An 18,602-nucleotide genomic window follows, 5' to 3' on the forward strand; every position below is an offset into this window, starting at 1 on the left:
CAAACATTAGAGAAGAGGACATGAACATGATCACTTGTTGGCTGATTCCTGGGTTGAGCTGAGGGTCAGCAGGATATTGTTGCTATACAATGACTTCCGCATTTGGGTTACTTTATCGATAAAGTCAAAGGACAGTTGTTTCTTCTACCCAAATGCTTTGGCAAGTGACAACCTAATGAACTTGGCTCAAACTTGATTCGCTTGCTTGGATCTCGTGCCTGTCCCTGCTCCACCCAACTTGCATCCTATGCTGTTGCCTTTTCCTGCTGGTCTCTTGTTGTGTTTTATCAAACCTGATTCCACAGTGTGCCCTGGGAATTATTGCAGTCTAAATTAATAGTATAGGACTGTCAGGTTTTCTGTCACTTTTCTCCTTCCAGCGTCATTCCCGCAGGTGTACTGCACTTTCACTTCCTAGCAGGCATGTGTGGACTGTTGATATAAAAAAGGAAATACTGAGGTTTCACAGGCATGGGCTGTTCTGGCAAACACTGGTGAATCCTGCCATGAATATAAAAAAGAACATATTTTTAAAAAATTAATCATAGGTAAATCTTCAGCTTCACATGTTTTTGTAATGAAAGTACTTCTGTTTGAAGTAACTTTTTGCCTAACCTGATTATTTGGATTGTTACACTGGAGAATGTCTTAAGGCCTTTGTTCTTCATTATTTGATATATGGAGGCTGTACAAAAAGAGGAGGGAAATAAAACATATTTGCTGTACGCTGTGCAGAGTAAGAATGAAGACCTTAGAGGTAACGTTACTGACGGATCGTCTTTGTTACATTGCAAATTAAAAAAAAAATTCTTTCCTGGGACAGTTTTAGTAACTGCCTGTATTTATTGTGGAGTTGAATATACATGTATGGAGTAAACAAATCTGTAGTATTATACCGTACAACCTCGTTATTTGTTGTGATTCATTTGGTTTACTCATTGAAGAGAGCGCAAGTTATGAATGCATCCAGCACGGTACGTAGTCATGTTTCAACTGGCAGACAGTCAGCTTTTGTTTTCAATATTCTGTCCTGTTTAATATTCAGAGCATGGAGGAGAACGTGATGTAAGGGAATTGGTTTGCTGTTTTACTGACTGACTCAGCCATTTAACTCTGTTCCCTGAAGGCATCAAAGACTGCAATAAAGGAAATACATTTTGCCAATAACTTTCTATGGAAATAAGTGCATCTTAATAACTTTTTAAATTAGTGCTAACATTATTGCACAGTGGAGAACACCTTAATTAAACTTGTCTTTTGGTTTTTTGTTTCCTCTAAGTCTGTATTAGTGATACTGAAATCTGATGTAAATCTTAGCTCTGATTTATAATTGGAGATGAGATTTTTTTAAGTTGAAACTTCAATTGAAAGGTGATTTCTTCCAGTACTATTTCTTGTGGGAAAGCAGAATTTTGCTATGACTTTATTCCTCCTTATTTTTAAGTAGGATAAGTGATAAGGTTAAGGCCAGACTTCTCCTGACTTTTATGCTCTATTTTCACAGAATTAAATTTCTCTCAACACTTTGTATTGTGCATTGCAATGTGTCTGATGGTCCCTGTTGCTTGCACAAAAGGGATGTATGGGAAATGAGTTGCTGGGATACAACTGTAAAGGACATGAAGTTTTTAGTTAAACATTGTTTTGAAAACCTAATGGAATATCCTGATACAAGAGTATTAGGGACCTAAACCCCAAAGTTTCTCTATTAATTGATTTAGAAAATGCATCTGCGTAAAACCAGTGATATGACTGAATTATATATCGACTATCTACCTTCTTTTCATGGCAAAAGAAAGGAGCAGGTATTTGCAGTGGTGAATAATCACGTCTTTGGAAGGTACTGTGCTCATTAGGTAGAATTTGAAATAATAACTCAAGTGTAAGTAGCTTGTGTTGAATGTAGGAGAAGTTGGATCATAGAGATTATTTAGAGGGAAGAGAAAATTCTGCCTGGAAGGAGGACTGAGCTGAAGCTGATTTAGATTCTTAGTCCTGGTCGAGAACTGCAGTGTCCATCCATGGGCAGTGAGGGAGGGGAGGGAAGGAGAGGGGGCCTCGAGTGTGGATAACATTGTGAGCCCCTGAGGAAGGCTGTACTAGACCCAGGTTGACACCTGGCAACCATGGGAGAGATAGCAGAATGACAATCTAACACCAGTCCCTTTTTCTAAGTGAAACCTGAGGTGAGAGAAGAAGCAAAGAGAATTGCGTGGGTCGTCTGCTTGGGTGAGGCTGTTGAATGAGATCTGCTTGTGCATGTGAGCTGAGGTGAATCTGAAGGTGAAATCTTCTGCATCGTCCCTGAAGCATCTGTGAGGAAGAAGATACATAAGGAGAAAATTGATTTATGAAAGCTGAAAGATGGCAAAATTTTGAAAATGGTACAAAAATGGGAAGACAAAGATACAGCATGGGTTATGTTTGGAAACAAATCATTGAAGATCTTGAAAGCTATTCTGATAACATCAGTGAATAGCTTATACAGTTTGCATAGGGTGGACATAGAGATCTACAGGGAGATGTTATAAATGGTGTAGTTTCTGCTTGTATTTTGAGTAACGTAGATTAGAATGTTAAAGGTACATTTTTATTCATGAGGCTGAGGGGTGGTTGTTTTTCAGGGTGTTCTTCTGCCTTTCTGCTGAGAGCATGCCTGCCAGAAGAGAAGGAGGAGAGGTGACATGGGGGGCAGCATGCTAGAAGCTCTGTGGTCACCAAAGCTGGAGGCAGGAGTAAGGAAAGAGGGGAGAGCAGATGTGAAGGCCCCAGCTTATTGCTAGGGAAGGGGTAATTTTGAGGGCGGCGGGAGGAAATGAAGGGGACGTTGGGGAGCAGTAGGGACAGGCCAACCCTTAAGGGGAGGCAAGCTGGGATGCCGGCAGGCAGCCAGCGTCAGAATCGTGTCTGGAGGCAGTGTTCAGGGTCAGCCTCCGTCCCGTGGTCCCCTGGGAAGGCTATGGTGAAGAGCCAGGTCCGAGGCCAAGCCAGGGAGTCACGTCAGTGGGTGAGGATTGGGCTGAGGATCAAGGAGGCAGGAGACAGGGCGCTGACAAGTGCCACGCAGCCACCATGGGGCTCCCAAGGCGGGAGGGTCAAGGCCTCCCTGCTGCCCTTCTCCACCACAGCTCTTTGCCACGAAGGGGCTGATCTCCAGCTTAGCCAGCACATTGTATGGCAGAGGTGACAAAACCATGTATTTTACTCAGAAATGTTAACATACTGTCTGTTACTCAAGTCATATGATGTGCAAGCACATATGTGCTGGAGACCAAATGAAAGCTCAGCAGTTACGGGAATTGTACCTGTCAGGTCACAGAAGGACTTCGTGAGAACCAAGGAGCATCTGTGTTGGATTACTTTATACGGCATTTTCACAAGGGAAGACAAAATTAACGCTTAGGAATGAGATTTTTAGATGATAATTAGTAGGTGGTGTGATACCAAATACTGCGACTTCATTTCAAATGGTTAAGAAGAGGGAAGTACTTAAGTGAAAAAAGGAAACAGAATCCAGAATCTTGATTATTTAAAAAAAAAAAACAACAAAAAAACCAAAAACCAAAATGAACAAATGTTTTCTTTTTAATGTATGAAGCTGCTTCTTCCCTCCAAAAAAAAAAGCACAGGAACAAGGATGAGAGGGGAAAAAGATGCTCATAAACAGAAGTAAATCCTAAAAGGCTTGGATGATATGAAAACATACCAAACAGGAAATCACTTAGCACAGCAAAAGGCAGCACTTGAAATAGGATTAAAATGCAGCAAAAAAAGACAAAGTTCTGAATCACTATCAGGAAAAGCCTGACAATAAAATCTGTTAGCTACCATTTTAATTTCCCAATTTAACAATTATGAGGATCCCATTGCTTGGAACTTCTAAAACAGAGTGGACAGCCATTTATTTGTGATATTCTAGGGGGATTTTTTTGAGTACTTCTCCTTTTAAGGGAATTTTAATCAAGTGTTTTCTTGTGGCTCTTAGTTATATAAAGATTGCCCAGGGAAATATAACTTTGGATAGAATTAGTATACCAATCTCTTGGGCCTCTCAAGAAATGTGTGAAGTCTGACAGATTTATTTAGAATGTGAAAACTGTATATTTAGATCTATATACTGTATTTTCCTTCTACATTTTAATGTTATAGCATACAGTTCTGAGACAAGTTCATTTTTCCAGAAAGTTGAGTAAATTTGCACTAATTGATGAATTTATATTACCTGTTAATAAATATGCTGTGGAAAAAAAATGTCAACAGATGTTTGAGTGCTATGTGTAAACCTCTCACAGACTAAAACAACACTTCAACAAAAGAGGACACCATAGTCATGTATGGTATAGGTATGTATAACTGAAATGAGATTGACTGTGGAATGCTCGTCTTGTGTTTCAGATGTGTCGGCCAATATGACCAAGTGTGTAAATTTGGATAGTATGTCTATGTATTTTGGTATAGAAATGAATAATTGAGTCTGGTGTACATAGACATCTGACAAAACATGTTTGTAATATGCTCAAGGATCATGTGGTACCTCTGCATCCCCTTTGGAAGGCTTTTTTTTTTTCAGTTTGTGAATTTGAAACTAAGTGAGGTACTGCTTAAGGCTGCAATCAGATGTCATTACAAAATCTGTATTGCTCACCTGGTAGTTTCAGCTGTGTAAATTAAGCCCTGAGAATCTTCTGCAAACTGACCAGAAGGACTGTGATGATCTAGTCTGACTTCCTAATTATGTGCATATAAAAACGCATCCTGTCGTTCCTTTTTTAAATCCTTTCTTTCTGCTAGAACACTTGGTTTGGGAAGATGTTCCTTTGTACTTAAGTCTTCAGCTGATGGAGAGTCTCCTGCATATCTTGATAAGCAAAACCTAGTGGTGTATTAAGAATTTTGTTTGAGTGTATTAGACTGCTGATGCTGAATAATGCTGTAGCAATCAGGGCTCTTGGATGTAAGGAGAACAAGATTTGTGGGGTAAAATTAATACCTTCTATTAGACTGGTCTGTATGATTGGGGGAGAGGGGAAAAGGGGAGGGAGTTGTAGGTGTGTGAGATATTAAAGTCTGAGACAGAAGCATAAAATTTCAGAGCTAACTGCTAGCTGGGGGTGTTTGTTCTGCATTGAATTATGTTACGGTAGTCAATCTGCATTAGAGAACAGATAGTTGTGGAAGGCGTACATGAGTATTGAGGAGGACGTAATAAAGCTTTTACCTACTTACTGGACATTTCTCTTGTATAATTTTATAATGCAGCACAAAACTAAACTTTCTTGGATTCATGAGTTTGTGAAAATTAGTTCCCAGAGATAGCTCTGAGAGATGGGGCTGGGAGGTCAGAGATGGGACACTTTCAGGAGAAGTGCTCTTTTTGCTGTTAAGGAAACGTTTGTGTGAGTTGGTTGCCGTGTGCAGTTGCTTAGTTTCATCCCTCTGGTTTTCATGAGATGTCTGCTGTGCTAGTTCAAAATCTTATTATGTGCTGAGAAATAAATGTATTCAGGGATTTGGATGTGTCTGTCACAGAGGATGTTTATTGTGATGGCTATGCAGATGTTTGTATTTATTGTTCAGATAGTGTCTAGATGTTGTTTGCGATAAACGGATTCCTGAGGCTTGTTGAAAAGTAGGAGATGGAAATGTTTGAGGGCTCATCTTGAGAGGCTGGGGAAGGATTTCAAAGTAGAAATTTTTCCCACTACAGATTTCCAGGGTAGGAGAATATGTGACAAATAGAAGTGTACAAGATGAGATAGTACCTGGATAGCTCATTGAAAGCTGCAGTCTCTTTCGCAGCAGTGGTGTCCTTGCCAGACAAAACTGAAGGTCACTTGGGTTAGCACTTTATTTTTTTGTTTTTTTCTACAGTCATTAGTATTATGGCTCTTCAAGCATCCTAGTTCTACCATACCATAGCTAAACTGGGTTGTGTGTGTAAAGTATGTGTGTCTGTATGATGTGACGACATAACTGTTAATGACCTTACAGGCCAGGCTTTACCTCTGTTTCTTTAGTTTCTTCTGTTTGTTAATTGGATCGGAAAAACAGTCCATCTAGCCAACTACACTATTTCTAACAGTGGCCTTAATCAGATCCAGTCTAGGTGGAGATTGAAAATGGAGCAAGTGTATGTGGTAATTGCCATAATTATATTAAACTCAGGAATTTCCTATACCAGATGGCACGGAGTGGGGATTGTATTTAGTGTGTAGCATTTCTGTGCATATAATCTGCGGTAGATTTCTCTTCCATATACTTGTCTAGTCCCCCAAGACGATTTTTGGTACCTACAATGTACTTTGGCAAGGTGCTGATACATGTTAAATTTTCACAACATTAATTTGTTAGTTGGAGTTGAAGGCATGTAATTCATGAGATAGTTTTTAAGTCTGAATTTATTGCCCTTAACCTGAAGAGTGATTCAGTGATGTGGACTGTCTGCTCCTATCTAGTTCTAGGGAAGCCAGAAGGCTTTAGTTCAAAATAACTGTTTGTGCTGCAGTTTATGTATTGTCAATTTATTTTTCCAGTCTCCATAAAGAAGTGGTATTTTCATGTTTTCTGTTGGGATGATGAGCTGGGGGAGGGTACAGGTGGGTTGACCAAACGATGCTGATGTACAAGTATAGTAATCAATTGTAGGACTCGGTGATCTTAAAGCTCTTTTCCAACCTAAATGATTCTATAGATGGGCTTGGAAAATAGAACTGAAGGCAGCCTCGGCACATTCTCAGATGACATCTAATTGAGAGGACCACTTGATAGCAGAAGGGCAGGGCCGCTACTCAGGGGACTCCTGATTTTCTGGACAAATGAGTCAGCAAAAATCTCTAGACGTTCAGCACAAAGAAAAGCCAAGCCCCACTTTAAGGCCAGAGCCCCATGCATCTTTACAGGCAAGGGACTGACTAGCTGCATCCTCTGCCACAAAGGACCTGGGGATCCTGATGGAGAGCCAAGTAGAGTGTGAGTTGAGGGAATGAAGGCTGGTTGCATGTTCAGCTGCATTAGCAGGAGTGCAGCTAGCAGGTCAGGGGAACTACATTTATTTTCCCATCTGCTTGACACTGGTGTGGCCACATCTTGAATACTCAATGCATTTTTGGGTCCCCAAGTAGAAGAGTGGTATCAACAAACTGGAAGAAGTCCATCAGGGTCCCCTCAGATGCTTAGAGAGGTGGAAAAGATGATACACAAGGGGTGGTGGAGAGGTCTGGTTTGGTTTAGTCTGGAGAAGGTTAAGAGGTTAACTGCTATTTTGTAGTCCTTGAGGGGAACAGGGCTACAGAGAAGATGGAGCCAGATTCTTTTTAGAGGTGCGCAAGAAAAGAACAGGAAGGAATAGTCAGAAGCCACAACATGGAACTTCTGACAAGATATTAGGGGGCTGGGCGGGAACTTCAGAAAAAGCATTGGAGCAGGTTAGAGAATCTGCAGTATCTTCATCTGTGGAGATACACAAAGCTTGTCTGGACAAGGTCTGGAACAGCGTGATTATCTTCAGACCTAGCCTTGCTTTGAGAAGGAGGTTTGACTAGATGAATTCTAGAGGTCCCATGCATCCTAAATTTCTGTTTCACAGCCCTCACAGAGAAGGTAGATGGAGTATGGACACAATTCTGCCTATCAATGAAACTAGATAAATTTTTGTGGAAAATATTTTGTAAAATTACTTAGCTTGGTGAAATAATTTTTTAAACCTTATCAGAACCCAGAATAAAATGGATACTTTGTTCTGGATTTTATTCCAACTTTTATTGTTATCCTTTCTATTCCTTGAATTTAAGCCAAACTAGTCCTGAAACATGTTGCCACGGAGTGTGATGGGCATATAACTTGTATTTGCCAGGTGCGAAACAGAAACTACAGTCTCTTAGTTTTGCTTGCATTTCCATCACTGAGAAGAATAATTTGGGTTTTATTTTAATTTGATTTTTCAGAGAAGGGAAAATCTTGTTATCTGTGAAACCTCCACACATTTTTTTTTTCTTAGAACTGATAGAAACTGAGAAGTGCATGCAGAAGTTATGTGTGGGGGGGAAAAGCTGACATTTTCACAACCAAGGAAGGGTTGTATGATCACAGTGTCTCCTTAGAAAGTGGGCTAAACCGGAACATGAATGTCACCCTTGGAAATATGAGAGTAGGTTGGAGGAACATGTATTTTGCTGATGCTTCCGTTAGTTCAAGCAACTCTGCTGTAGCCTCCTCAGCTACACTTAGAGATGTTTGCTGGCAAAATGTCCTGGTGTAAGGTTGTTGGCAAACAAAGCTCTTCAGTGCAACACTTCTGAGGTATGAAAAAGCTGTTTCTGGTAGCTTAATTTATATGTGGAGAAGTTTTGCAAAATGAGAAAGCTGGTTTCTTGGAGTAAATAGTTCTTCTGACAAATAGTTCTGGGGGTGCAAAGTTGACATGGGGTGGAAAAGATGATGTAGATGCAGAGGAGGAAGACAGGAGCTATGCTGTAGGAAGTGGTGCAAATCCATTCAGTCCAGCACAGTTTGAACTGCTGACGTACGCTGTGAGTCAGAGCTGTACATCTACTCACATGTTAACAGCAGTTACCTCTAAACTTCCCTCAGTTTTCATTTCTGGAAAGGCACTAGTAGCTGAGGTTCCCACCAGGGCAAGGATCACTGTGTGCATCTCTGCTAGGCATAATTTTCATGGTCACCCGCACGAGCCATCATCAGCTTTCTTGGCTGGAAGCTTTGCTTGCGTAGCTTTCAGGCATGACTGGTCTCCTTGTGCCTCTGGCAACCTCAAGGAAGTAAAGCTGTAGTGCCACTGTGTACTCTGCATGGGAGGTGGCCTCAAACAGTGGTGGCATGAGGGACGGCAAAACACAGCTGGCCTAGCTGTAGCATGTCTATGCAGCCACTCAGGACTGAGAGGAGATCAGTGAAGTCTGCTGCACAGAAGAAACAAATACAATAATACAAATCTAGCTGATGATTGTCAGCTAAGCTCTACAGCAAATCTCAGATGGTAGGAGTAGGTACAAAGAAGATGATTGCAGCTGCGCTGACAACCTCATCTCAGAGATAGCTTTTATTGGGTGTGATATTTACTGCACTTGGGACAAATACGTAGCAGATGCTTTCTCTCCTAGTGTGGCATAGTCTGTAAAAGGTTGACAATTTTTTTCAACAGTAAAGAAATCTACCGTTGCTATGAGGAACTTCTAAGTAGTTAATTTTTTCTGCATTTCTTTATATCTTTTCATTCTTTTGTCCAAAAATTAGGAGTCTGATTTCCCCCCCAATATTTGTTCCCCTTCATTATCAAAATACTTAATTTTCTTTTCCTCTCAGGTTGCCAATCTGACCTTTTTGGAAGCTGTCTTTGGTTCTATATTTTGGTAGTCAGTGTGGTACACTTGAATTGCTTCACATAAATCAGACTTGGCCTTTGCTTACTGCCTGTGATTTTTGTCCCATCCCCTCTACTCCTGAAGAAAACCAACCCCCAAACTCTCTGTTCCTTGTGAAATGTTTTACAATCCTGTCAAAGAATTTTGAATATGATGCTCCAGACAATGAAAATATGTAAAGTTTCAGACTTAATGATACAGAAAATATTTCTAACTTACAGTGAAATACCCTATAAGTGGAATTGAATGACCAGTACATTATTGGTAGTGTTTCTGGTTTTTAAACAAGTGTCAGACCAATGAAGGGTAAATGCCATGTTGTGCTTGTTTGATTATAAAGAATGATGAACTTGTTTGGTAAATGTATTATCTGATTTTGGAAATCTAATATTTGATTCTATGAGGCACTGAATTGTTGCACAACGAGTATGTACATAGTGTAGTCTGTGCTGAGTGACAGCAAACAGAATCCTTACAGACACTGTTTTACTTGGAGTAACTTAAGCTTTAAGAAAATCAATGAACAGGGCAGGTTGCTAAGTGACAGCAAAATATTTATCTGTTATATAGAAAATCAAACTGGTTTATGTAATGAATAGTAAAGGACAGCATGTATTGTGTGCCACCCACATGCTGTCTAGGGCCATTATTGCACACAATGAAGACCTCCATAGTTCAGCACAGTAACCACAGCTATCACCTTTGTCTTAGTACTGAGATTCTCTAATACTATTTATTTAGTCTTCTTCCTCAGTAGAAAATCTCTCAAGTAATTCACTATAAATGAACAGTCTCCGTCTCTGCTCTGAAACACAAGTAATATGCTTGTGTAGGCAGATACTGGAAGAGGAGGCAGGGTGGTGGAGAAGGAGGAGAAATGGAGTGAGAATTGCTGTTTATAACTGGCTATTTGCTTTGCAGGCTTATTCTCATCACCAGTGTGAGGTGAAGCTCATCAACAGCCAATGATGTGGCACAGGCATTTTTTTTTTTTCCTGGAAGGAGAGGATAATGATGGGTTCAGCCTAAGACACTGTGCCCTGCCCTTGGCTCTTGCAGAGGAAGTGTGTATGTGGCTTTCCAGAGTCCGGCCCTGTGGATAAAGCCTTCTCCACCACCATGGGAAGCTGGGGTTACAGCAGGGTGGTTCTTGAGTCTCACTCGGCAGTAGAGTGACGGCTGTTGCAAGTGTTGTTAGATGCTGTCCTGCCGTTTCCAAGGCTCATTTGGGAAGAGGAAAGCCCGCTGTGATGGGTTGACCAGTACCCCTGCACAGCTGAGCTGGGAGACTCTGCAGAAGAGGTGCAAGGAGGGAGTCGCTGAGCTTGACATCCTTGAGCACGCTACTGCGGTTGGAGGATTTGGGAAGGTGGGGAGACAAGGGAGATGGCAGTTAGATCGGCACTTAACCAGCTACCTTTCAAGGCAGAGTGAAATCATATGAAACAAAACCTAAAAAAAAAACCAACAAAAAACATGTAAAGTGCATACATGCTCCTTTTGTATGCATGTGGAGCTTAGGTTGAAAACTTGGTTTGATGTGCAAGTGGACCTGTTAAATGTGTAGGGTCTATTTGAATTGCTAGGAAATTATTGGTAGTTGAATTTTTATCATCCTGGAAGTGGTGTGTCAAATTGAGCATCACTGTAAATACATTGACCTGTTGTATCATCCAGGTTTGGTTCTGGCTGAGGGTATGGGCAAGTGGGATGAATTATCCTATAGCGAAACTCAATTCATGACATCAGAAAGTTAGTCCTTAGCATAATTTCTACTCTTTTTTCCTTTTTTTTTTTCCTTGACAAAGAGCCTGGCAGGACAAGAAACAAAGTTACGTTCAAAGAAGTGTGTGAGAAGTTGGATGGAAAAGGGGTTATTTGTACCTTCGTTTCTGTTCATTCAGGAGATGCATATTTGTCTCCTGACTGAAATGGAAGGGAGAGACAGCTGTTTGAGGGAATGCTCATTGCGTTATTTCTTTTTCCGCTCTTCTCTGCTCTCAGAAAGTATCGTTTTGGCTAAAGTTGTCCACAAGCAGCTGCTGCTGCGGAAGACATTGGACAAAATGGCGTAGTTTTGAAATAAAAAAGCTTCTTGTTTTTAGGAAGTGTTCAGGGACTTAAGTCATGTTTGATGCTACAGATCATATACATTGCAGCTGAGAATTCAGGGAGTGGCTCTTTGGTTGGCTCCTCCCTACCCCTACCCCTTTCTTTTTGTAGTCTGCATAAGAAATATTTTATCTAGCTCTATCAATAATTGCAGTCATCACCTCCTGCTATTTCCCTAAAATACCCATATGGTCTGAAAAAGGGTAATTTCACACTACAGTGTGGGAGTAGAGAAGCAGCAATGCTCTTGCTTGTGCTAAGGTCAGGGGCTTATTGATAACTCGCACAGATCCCAGCTCTGAGCGTGAAGACATGCAACCTGCAATTTCTTTGCTATATTTCTAAAATTGCCACAAGGTGGCAATGGTTCAGAATGTTATTCCTCCAGTACCAGCTCTTTGGCTGACTGCACTTGTGGGGAATAGGGCCAGCCGCAGGCTGTGGTTGCAAGCCAGCATCCGCGGTGCTCTGGGGCATGGGGAGAGAGGCTGGTTGTGGCCAACACACAGGTCACATTTTAAGCTTTTTCATTTTAAAGGCCAAAGTTTTGTAGGGGACAGTTGTGCTGTGAGTTACGTCTTTGCCAGCTGCTGTTGGCTGCCTATGTTTAGGGCAGTAGTGAGCTGCTCTGTGTACTTAGGCAGTGAGAAGCAGATGAAAATGCTCTAAATCAAAGTCTGTGAAGCTAGGATGTTTTTTTTTTTCCTTATTTCTTTCAAAGAGAAGATAAACAGTGTTACTGTTACATATACATACATGCTTCATTTTTCCTTCAAAATATTGGAGTTTATTATTTAATGAAGTAAAACCTGTGACACTGGAACAACTCCCTAAACTGCCAGATCTGTTTGAAATGCAACTTCTTATAAAAAAAGAATTTAAACTCTGTAAAATCCATTTATTGAAATTGTTTAAAGGTATGAGTGGAGCTAAAACAGAAATGCCTCTCGCTTTTCATACCCAAGTTTCACTTTAGAAGGAAAAAAGCAAATCTTTAAATTAGTGCTCAAAGAGGACTTATTGGGCAATATGTAAGACTTCTTTGAAATGTTAAATGCAAGATGAGAAATTTTTTTAATAGTTAAGCACTTGAGGCTCTTTCGATACCTTTGTGTTACTCTGTAAATTATGAAAAGTTAAATTGCTACTGCAGCTTGGAAAAAAGATATTCTTTATTAATTAAATAGCTCTTAGAGAAGTTTATTCTATCTTAAATATATGTTTTCATTTTTTGATAGTCTATTAAGGTTAACAAATGTAAAGTAAAAAACAAAAAGTTACCTTTTGTGAAAGGCACAGGCATGGAGGGGAAGAGAAATTTTTACCTGTTGCATGGCTGCAATAAAGAAAAAGCAAATTTGAGGGCAGTAGTTATTTATGAAGTATCACACAGAGTTACAACAGATTTCATACCACTGAGAATGTGAAATCCAAATAAGCAATACAAAACTGAAGCAGGTTGAGGGAAAGCAAGAGAATCAGTGAGGCTTCGCTGTACACTTCAGGTGATATTCAGGATTCAGTTTACATTTGGGGGTACATGTAGTAATGTCAGTTTTTATTTTTATTTTAATTTTGCTGTTCATGGTTCTTTTTATTAGAATTAAAATGCAGACATAGAGGCAACTGACAGTAAAGATGTAAAGAAGTAGTGAGGGACTGAAAGCAAAGGTCTGATGTGTATGGGTCTTGCACAGAGGAAAGGCAGAAAGGGCATGTGCAGTGAAAAAGTAATCCTACTGCAGAAGGATTTTGAGCTCCTTTATGTGAACTTCTACCAGAGAGAATCTGGCCAGGCTTATTGCCCTTAAGTTTAAGCATTTCACTTGGGATTCTGGTTATGCATGATGTGCTTATCTCTTGTTCCTTGTTAACCAAGATGGACAACTTCAAAGGTAGCCTGGACTTGGATAGGTTGAGCTGTTTGCCAGTGTGCAAGAGCTAATGTCCTGTAGAGACGCCTGTTTCTCTCCATTCACTATTATGGCATTCTAATGCAATTAGACTTCCCTTTATTCTCCGCATTTCTAAGCTACTTCTTTTACTGTTGGTTTTGTTTTGTTTCATTTCATTTTTAAAGGCATTTGGCTGCAAATTGAAGACTGTTAATGAATCCATTAAAAATGACCAACATAAAAAAAAAAAGATGAGTGAAAATTCACTGTACACTCAATATTCTGACAAATAAAAAAACCCAGAGGAACTGTATGCTACAGCAGACCGCTATAAATTATTCTGTATCTTGACAGTTAACACAACTACATCTATATACATGACAGTACTTGGGACCTGTAAAATAGACTTCAGATTATCCTTAGTGCAAGGTGTAGCTTTTCATATTTTCCATTGGAATTATTATTATTTTTTAGTTTTGCAGGAGAACTTTATTCCCCTGCACATCCAGTTTTCGCACGAAAACATAAGTAATTTAAGAAATGTACAGCAATCCTAAAATGCCACCCAACCCTTAGAATTCCTTACTACCTGAAGTAGTGAATATGAAAGCCATATATAAATATTTTAAAGGCATTTTAGTTTGCTGAACTATGATGGTTAGAAATGAGGAAGTCAGAATTAAATTTATATTTTGTTGCCTTATTCATAATGTTTTTGTTTGATGTGTGGGTAATAGACAAGCAAATCACCCAAAGAATGAGGTCTGCAAGCGTGGAAACGTATTTGCATAATTGCCTTGGCAGGAAGCCCGCATGTTCTCGTGTCAGAGCTGTGAATATTCCATGGGGTAAAGGAGCTGCTTGCTCAGCAGTGGTGCACCGTCTGCGGGAGTGCTCCGCTCTTTTTTAAGTCTCCTATGAGAACAAGTGTGTGCTGAAAAAAACCCTCAAACCATCCTTAATGATTTTAATTTTCCAATATCTCAGCTTGTCCAATATCTTTAGAAAATTAGAGAAGAATAAGGGGAATCAAATAAAGGGAAAGACCTGTCCTGCGTATCTGGGAATAAAGTTTGATTTCTGTTAGAAACAACTAACCTTTGTGGTGCAGATTCTGTGTGGGGAATGGATGTCTGGCAGACAAGTGGATAGATGCCATTTTTGCTGTATGTGCAGACATAATACAAATACTTCTCTCCCATTGATTTTTAACTAGCAGTGGTACAGGCTGACAATGTGTCAGTGTTGGGCTGCTGCTCTCAAGAGGTCATGCAGGAAATTTTTCCAAGTGACAGCAACCTCTGTTGAAGTTTGCTTGCCTCAGCAGGAGGTCTTGTCTTTGGTAGGTTTCTTGGGGCTAGTTCCGTATCACTAATCATTTCGTTAAGATGAGGAACAGAATTACCATGTATTTTTAACTTGCTTGGATTTTTTTCAAAGGCATAGTTCTTTGGCTTTGCATTGCTACTGCCTACACTTCACCATTTTTCAGAGGATTTCTCATATCAAGTATTTAGATGGCATCTGTACTATTGTTTCCTGTGAAAATAGAACAGCTTTCAGGTTTGTGTTCAATTTGGAGAGTTTTGCAGTAAATTGCTGTGTGTTTCATAGATGCACATGGCTTGGCAAACTCCGCAGACTTTATGTAGGATGAAAATTCTCCCTTGATATGAAGGAAATAGGCATTGTCCAAGGTAGGCACATTATCAAGAGAGCAGTAATTTTGCTAATGTTGTAACAGTGTTGTAGCTTAAATGGCTTCAGAGTGTTGACACTAGAGACCTGAAAGCCTAAGGTCACCGTACTTACTGTAGATGCCAAAAAGTTCTTCTGTAAGAAACAATGATGTGATCAGGGTAATGTTATTTGTTGCAGGTTAGCCATTACGAATATAACTTTCTGCCCTCTGAAAAAATATTTTCAATTTCTGGCTATACATATATTTATTTGTTTATTTTTAACAAAGCAAAATACAGGAAGGATGAAAAACTTCTCAATGAGTTGTGTTTGAATTTTTTTAATGTTAAAGTTCAGGAATATTCACTGGAATAAAGGCTTTACATGAGTTTTTAAGTTCTGGGAAAGCAAAACAACTATATTTAACTGTTGCTTTGTTATATTAGTATGTTAGTGGCAGTCTCCTTTGATGTGATATTCTAACTTCTCACAGAACTGAAATATCTTACTAAATATTTCAAGAGTTGGTAGGAACCTTGGCAAAAGGCCTATATCTGGATCCCTAGAGAGCTTTCAGATTTTGCTTTTTCCCATAACATTAAACTTTGGTTAAAAACAGGTTGATTGCAAGGTTTAATCATGTAATGTTGTCTGCTAGGAGTCTGTTTTCAAAATGCACTCAACTTTGATATGAAGTTCACCAAATGTAATTTGGTATCATTCTTGGAGCCTTGTGGCTGCTGTTCCCCAAGATGAGTTGTTTCATGTCATTGATAGTGGTACAACATCCATGGCTAGAAGTCCATTTTCTTCACAGTGAGCATGCTTGTTAAAACATGCCAATGGTAGCACCTAGATTAGACCAAAAAATGGAGGCATCTCAGTTGTTTTTCACTTATTTGAAATATTTGAAGACTGGACCTAAGAGCTAAGTTTTATTAGCTGGTGCTTCTGCCATAGGGAAGGTCAGCCATTTTATTCAGCATATGCATATAAAATATTGCTCAGAAGAAGTATCCATGCAGACTTACCTGTAGCATCCTGAGGACACAAGGGAAAGAGTAGAGGTATAGTTAGTTGCATACTGAGTGTGTGCATGACTTGCTGCAGCAACCTGGCTTGCCCAGGTGGGACTCTGAAGAATGGCTGCTCACTAGGGAACCAGGTGGCCAGGGAGCCTCTGCCTTTTCTTCCCTGTTCACAGCTTTCAAATGTGTATAGTGCTGCACACTTTTACTTCGAGACTAGTTGTATTTATTATCTCCTCTCTCCTCTTTTTTTCTTGCATAGCTCAATAAGCAGCAGCTACAGATACTGAAGGAACGTTTTCAAGCCTTTTTGAACGGGGAGACGCAAATCGTAGCAGATGAAGCATTTTGCAATGCTGTGCGAAGTTACTACGAGGTAAGTTATATGCTTTGTTTTCTGTATTGTTTAAAAAGTTCATAGGATCTCTTTTAATGCAGATATAAGGAAAGGAATTTTAAGTTTTCAAAGGCTGTGAACTTCCAAACCTTGTAGGAACAGCTTCCTCCTACTCCAGCTCCCCTGTTTTAAAAGTTGAATTCTACTGCCTGGGCACAAGAGATAAACTGAACTAGAAAATATCCACCCTTTTTGAAGAAGGAGAAAAAAAGAAAAAAAAAAAAAAAGAAAAACCCCTGATGCTAAAAATCTTTCTGACAGCATTTGTTACAACTAGGCACCGCTATCTTTATCTCCATATGTCTTAAGTTACCTCTTTTAATCAGTGCTTCAGTTGTAAGTTGCCATCTTGAGAAATATGTCTTCTGATCTTTAGTTACCATGCAGAGTTTTTTGGAGACAAACCGCCTGTTCCCTTCCCAAAGAAGAGAAACTTTCCACAGAGCTGGGCTAGCTCTCAAGTTCTGCTGTGACTTCCCAGGCATGTTCAGTGCCTATGGTCACCAGCGCAGATCTTTAGATGTGGTTTTAGTTGCCTAAGTGACAGGTCCCATTCCAAAGTAAGAGGACAGTTCACTGTCCTTTTTGTAACAGCAGCAGCATATGGCTAGAGAATTTATTTCTTACTCTTAGCAAATGGTACTGTGAATTCATTCTGTCTCATCTAACTTCAGACTTGCTCAATGAATCACAAGGGCTGTGTGTTAAACTTGTATTTCTTTTGAAGGGTCTTCCTCCATATTTCAGTCTACCGCATCTTTTTTTCAAATTTTTTAGCTTTATTTTTTATATATTATTTGTCATTTTTCTCTGTCAGTTATTCTTTGCTATTGAATGAAACTTTTCTTTATGGAGAAAAAGATGTGACTTATGTCCTAACTTGGTTTTATCTACATTAAATTATGTTGCACAAAAAAAAAGAAGAGATGGGGCAGACAAATGGTTTCCCTGTTGTACAGAAATGTGAGAACTCAGCGTGAGTTTCTCCAAATCACAGTCTGATCAGTACTGCAGCAATTGAAGTGAAGGCAATCTCATAATAATGCTTATGAAAGGATGGGGATGGGTCTGCAAGTGAAAGAAGAGAATATGAACATTCATAAGGTACTATATAGGGGTGCGAGAACAGTACAGAAGTTGTTAGAAAGTAATCCTTTTTTCTGTATAACTGATGAAGAAGCTAAGACTGGGAGGAAGGACAGTTTGGAAGATGGTGCGGGGCAAGGCTGAGGTAGTTGGCTGCTCAGCAGTAGGTTTCAGAGGAGTGGGATGTCTGAAGTTGCTGAATGTGGGGTGGAATTGAAAAGGACATAAAGTTTATGGTCCTCTCTTTCAGCAAGCTGTATAAGTAGCTTGATGTGTTAGAGGAAGTATCCTGACCTTTGGAAAGGAAGTGATAATGAATAAAAATTATTTTAAAATAAATGCCTAAACAGTAACTATCCTGTTAAGATTTACTTTCTGTCTTTTGTTACTGAGATTTTTTGGACCCATTGAGAACTATGTTTTTCAGCATATCTGCTGTTGCAATGAAAGGTTACGCATAATAATCTAAGATAGTCCCATAAAATGGAAGACTCAAATTCTCAAGCTATTTTCAGCCATTCACCACGTTGAATTAAGGGTACAAGTGTTCAGAGTTTTCCAGTTTCAGAGGATTCTAAAGATCTCGGCATCACTGTCAAGGCTAGAATGACACCATGGGCTAGTGGGATCTCCATCCTGTGTTAATACACCATGAGCTCATCTACCAGCTGTAATTTGGTTCTTCAGTCTTTTTTTGCTTATCCACTCTGCACCCCCCTCCCCCAATTCCATTTTCCATTCTTTCCAGAGATTTCCTCCCAGACTTGCACAACCTTTTCCCGTTGTGCAGTTTGAGTCTGCATTTGCAAGTAATTTTTTATTTCTTTTCAGGGTTCTAGTAGATAGTCACCAGTATGCAATATTAGATTTAATAAACATTGCAGTGGTAGAATCCAGCTGGAGTTCAAGCTACTGCTCCTTTTCCACGCATTTCAATCAAATTTTATGCATCTTAACACGTATTCTCATGTCATCGCTTATATGTGTCTCTTGTGCCTTTTTCATCTGCTTCATTACCCATTTG

At 39.7% G+C, this 18,602-nt stretch overlaps 1 protein-coding gene across 8 annotated transcripts in view; it reads left to right on the forward strand.

The window, feature by feature from the left end:
* Window positions 1-18,602, forward strand: part of CADPS2 (calcium dependent secretion activator 2) — a 323,617-nt gene that overhangs the window by 49,716 nt on the left and 255,299 nt on the right. For all 8 annotated transcript variants that reach the window (XM_069802016.1, XM_069802017.1, XM_069802018.1 and 5 more), the window contains exon 2: window positions 16,358-16,471. In XM_069802016.1, the coding sequence (XP_069658117.1) occupies window positions 16,358-16,471 (114 nt within the window). The remainder of the gene's footprint in view (window positions 1-16,357; window positions 16,472-18,602) is intronic.

Source organism: Haliaeetus albicilla, chromosome 14 (genome assembly GCF_947461875.1).
Source record: "Haliaeetus albicilla chromosome 14, bHalAlb1.1, whole genome shotgun sequence".
In the NCBI taxonomy this organism is placed as follows: domain Eukaryota; kingdom Metazoa; phylum Chordata; class Aves; order Accipitriformes; family Accipitridae; genus Haliaeetus; species Haliaeetus albicilla.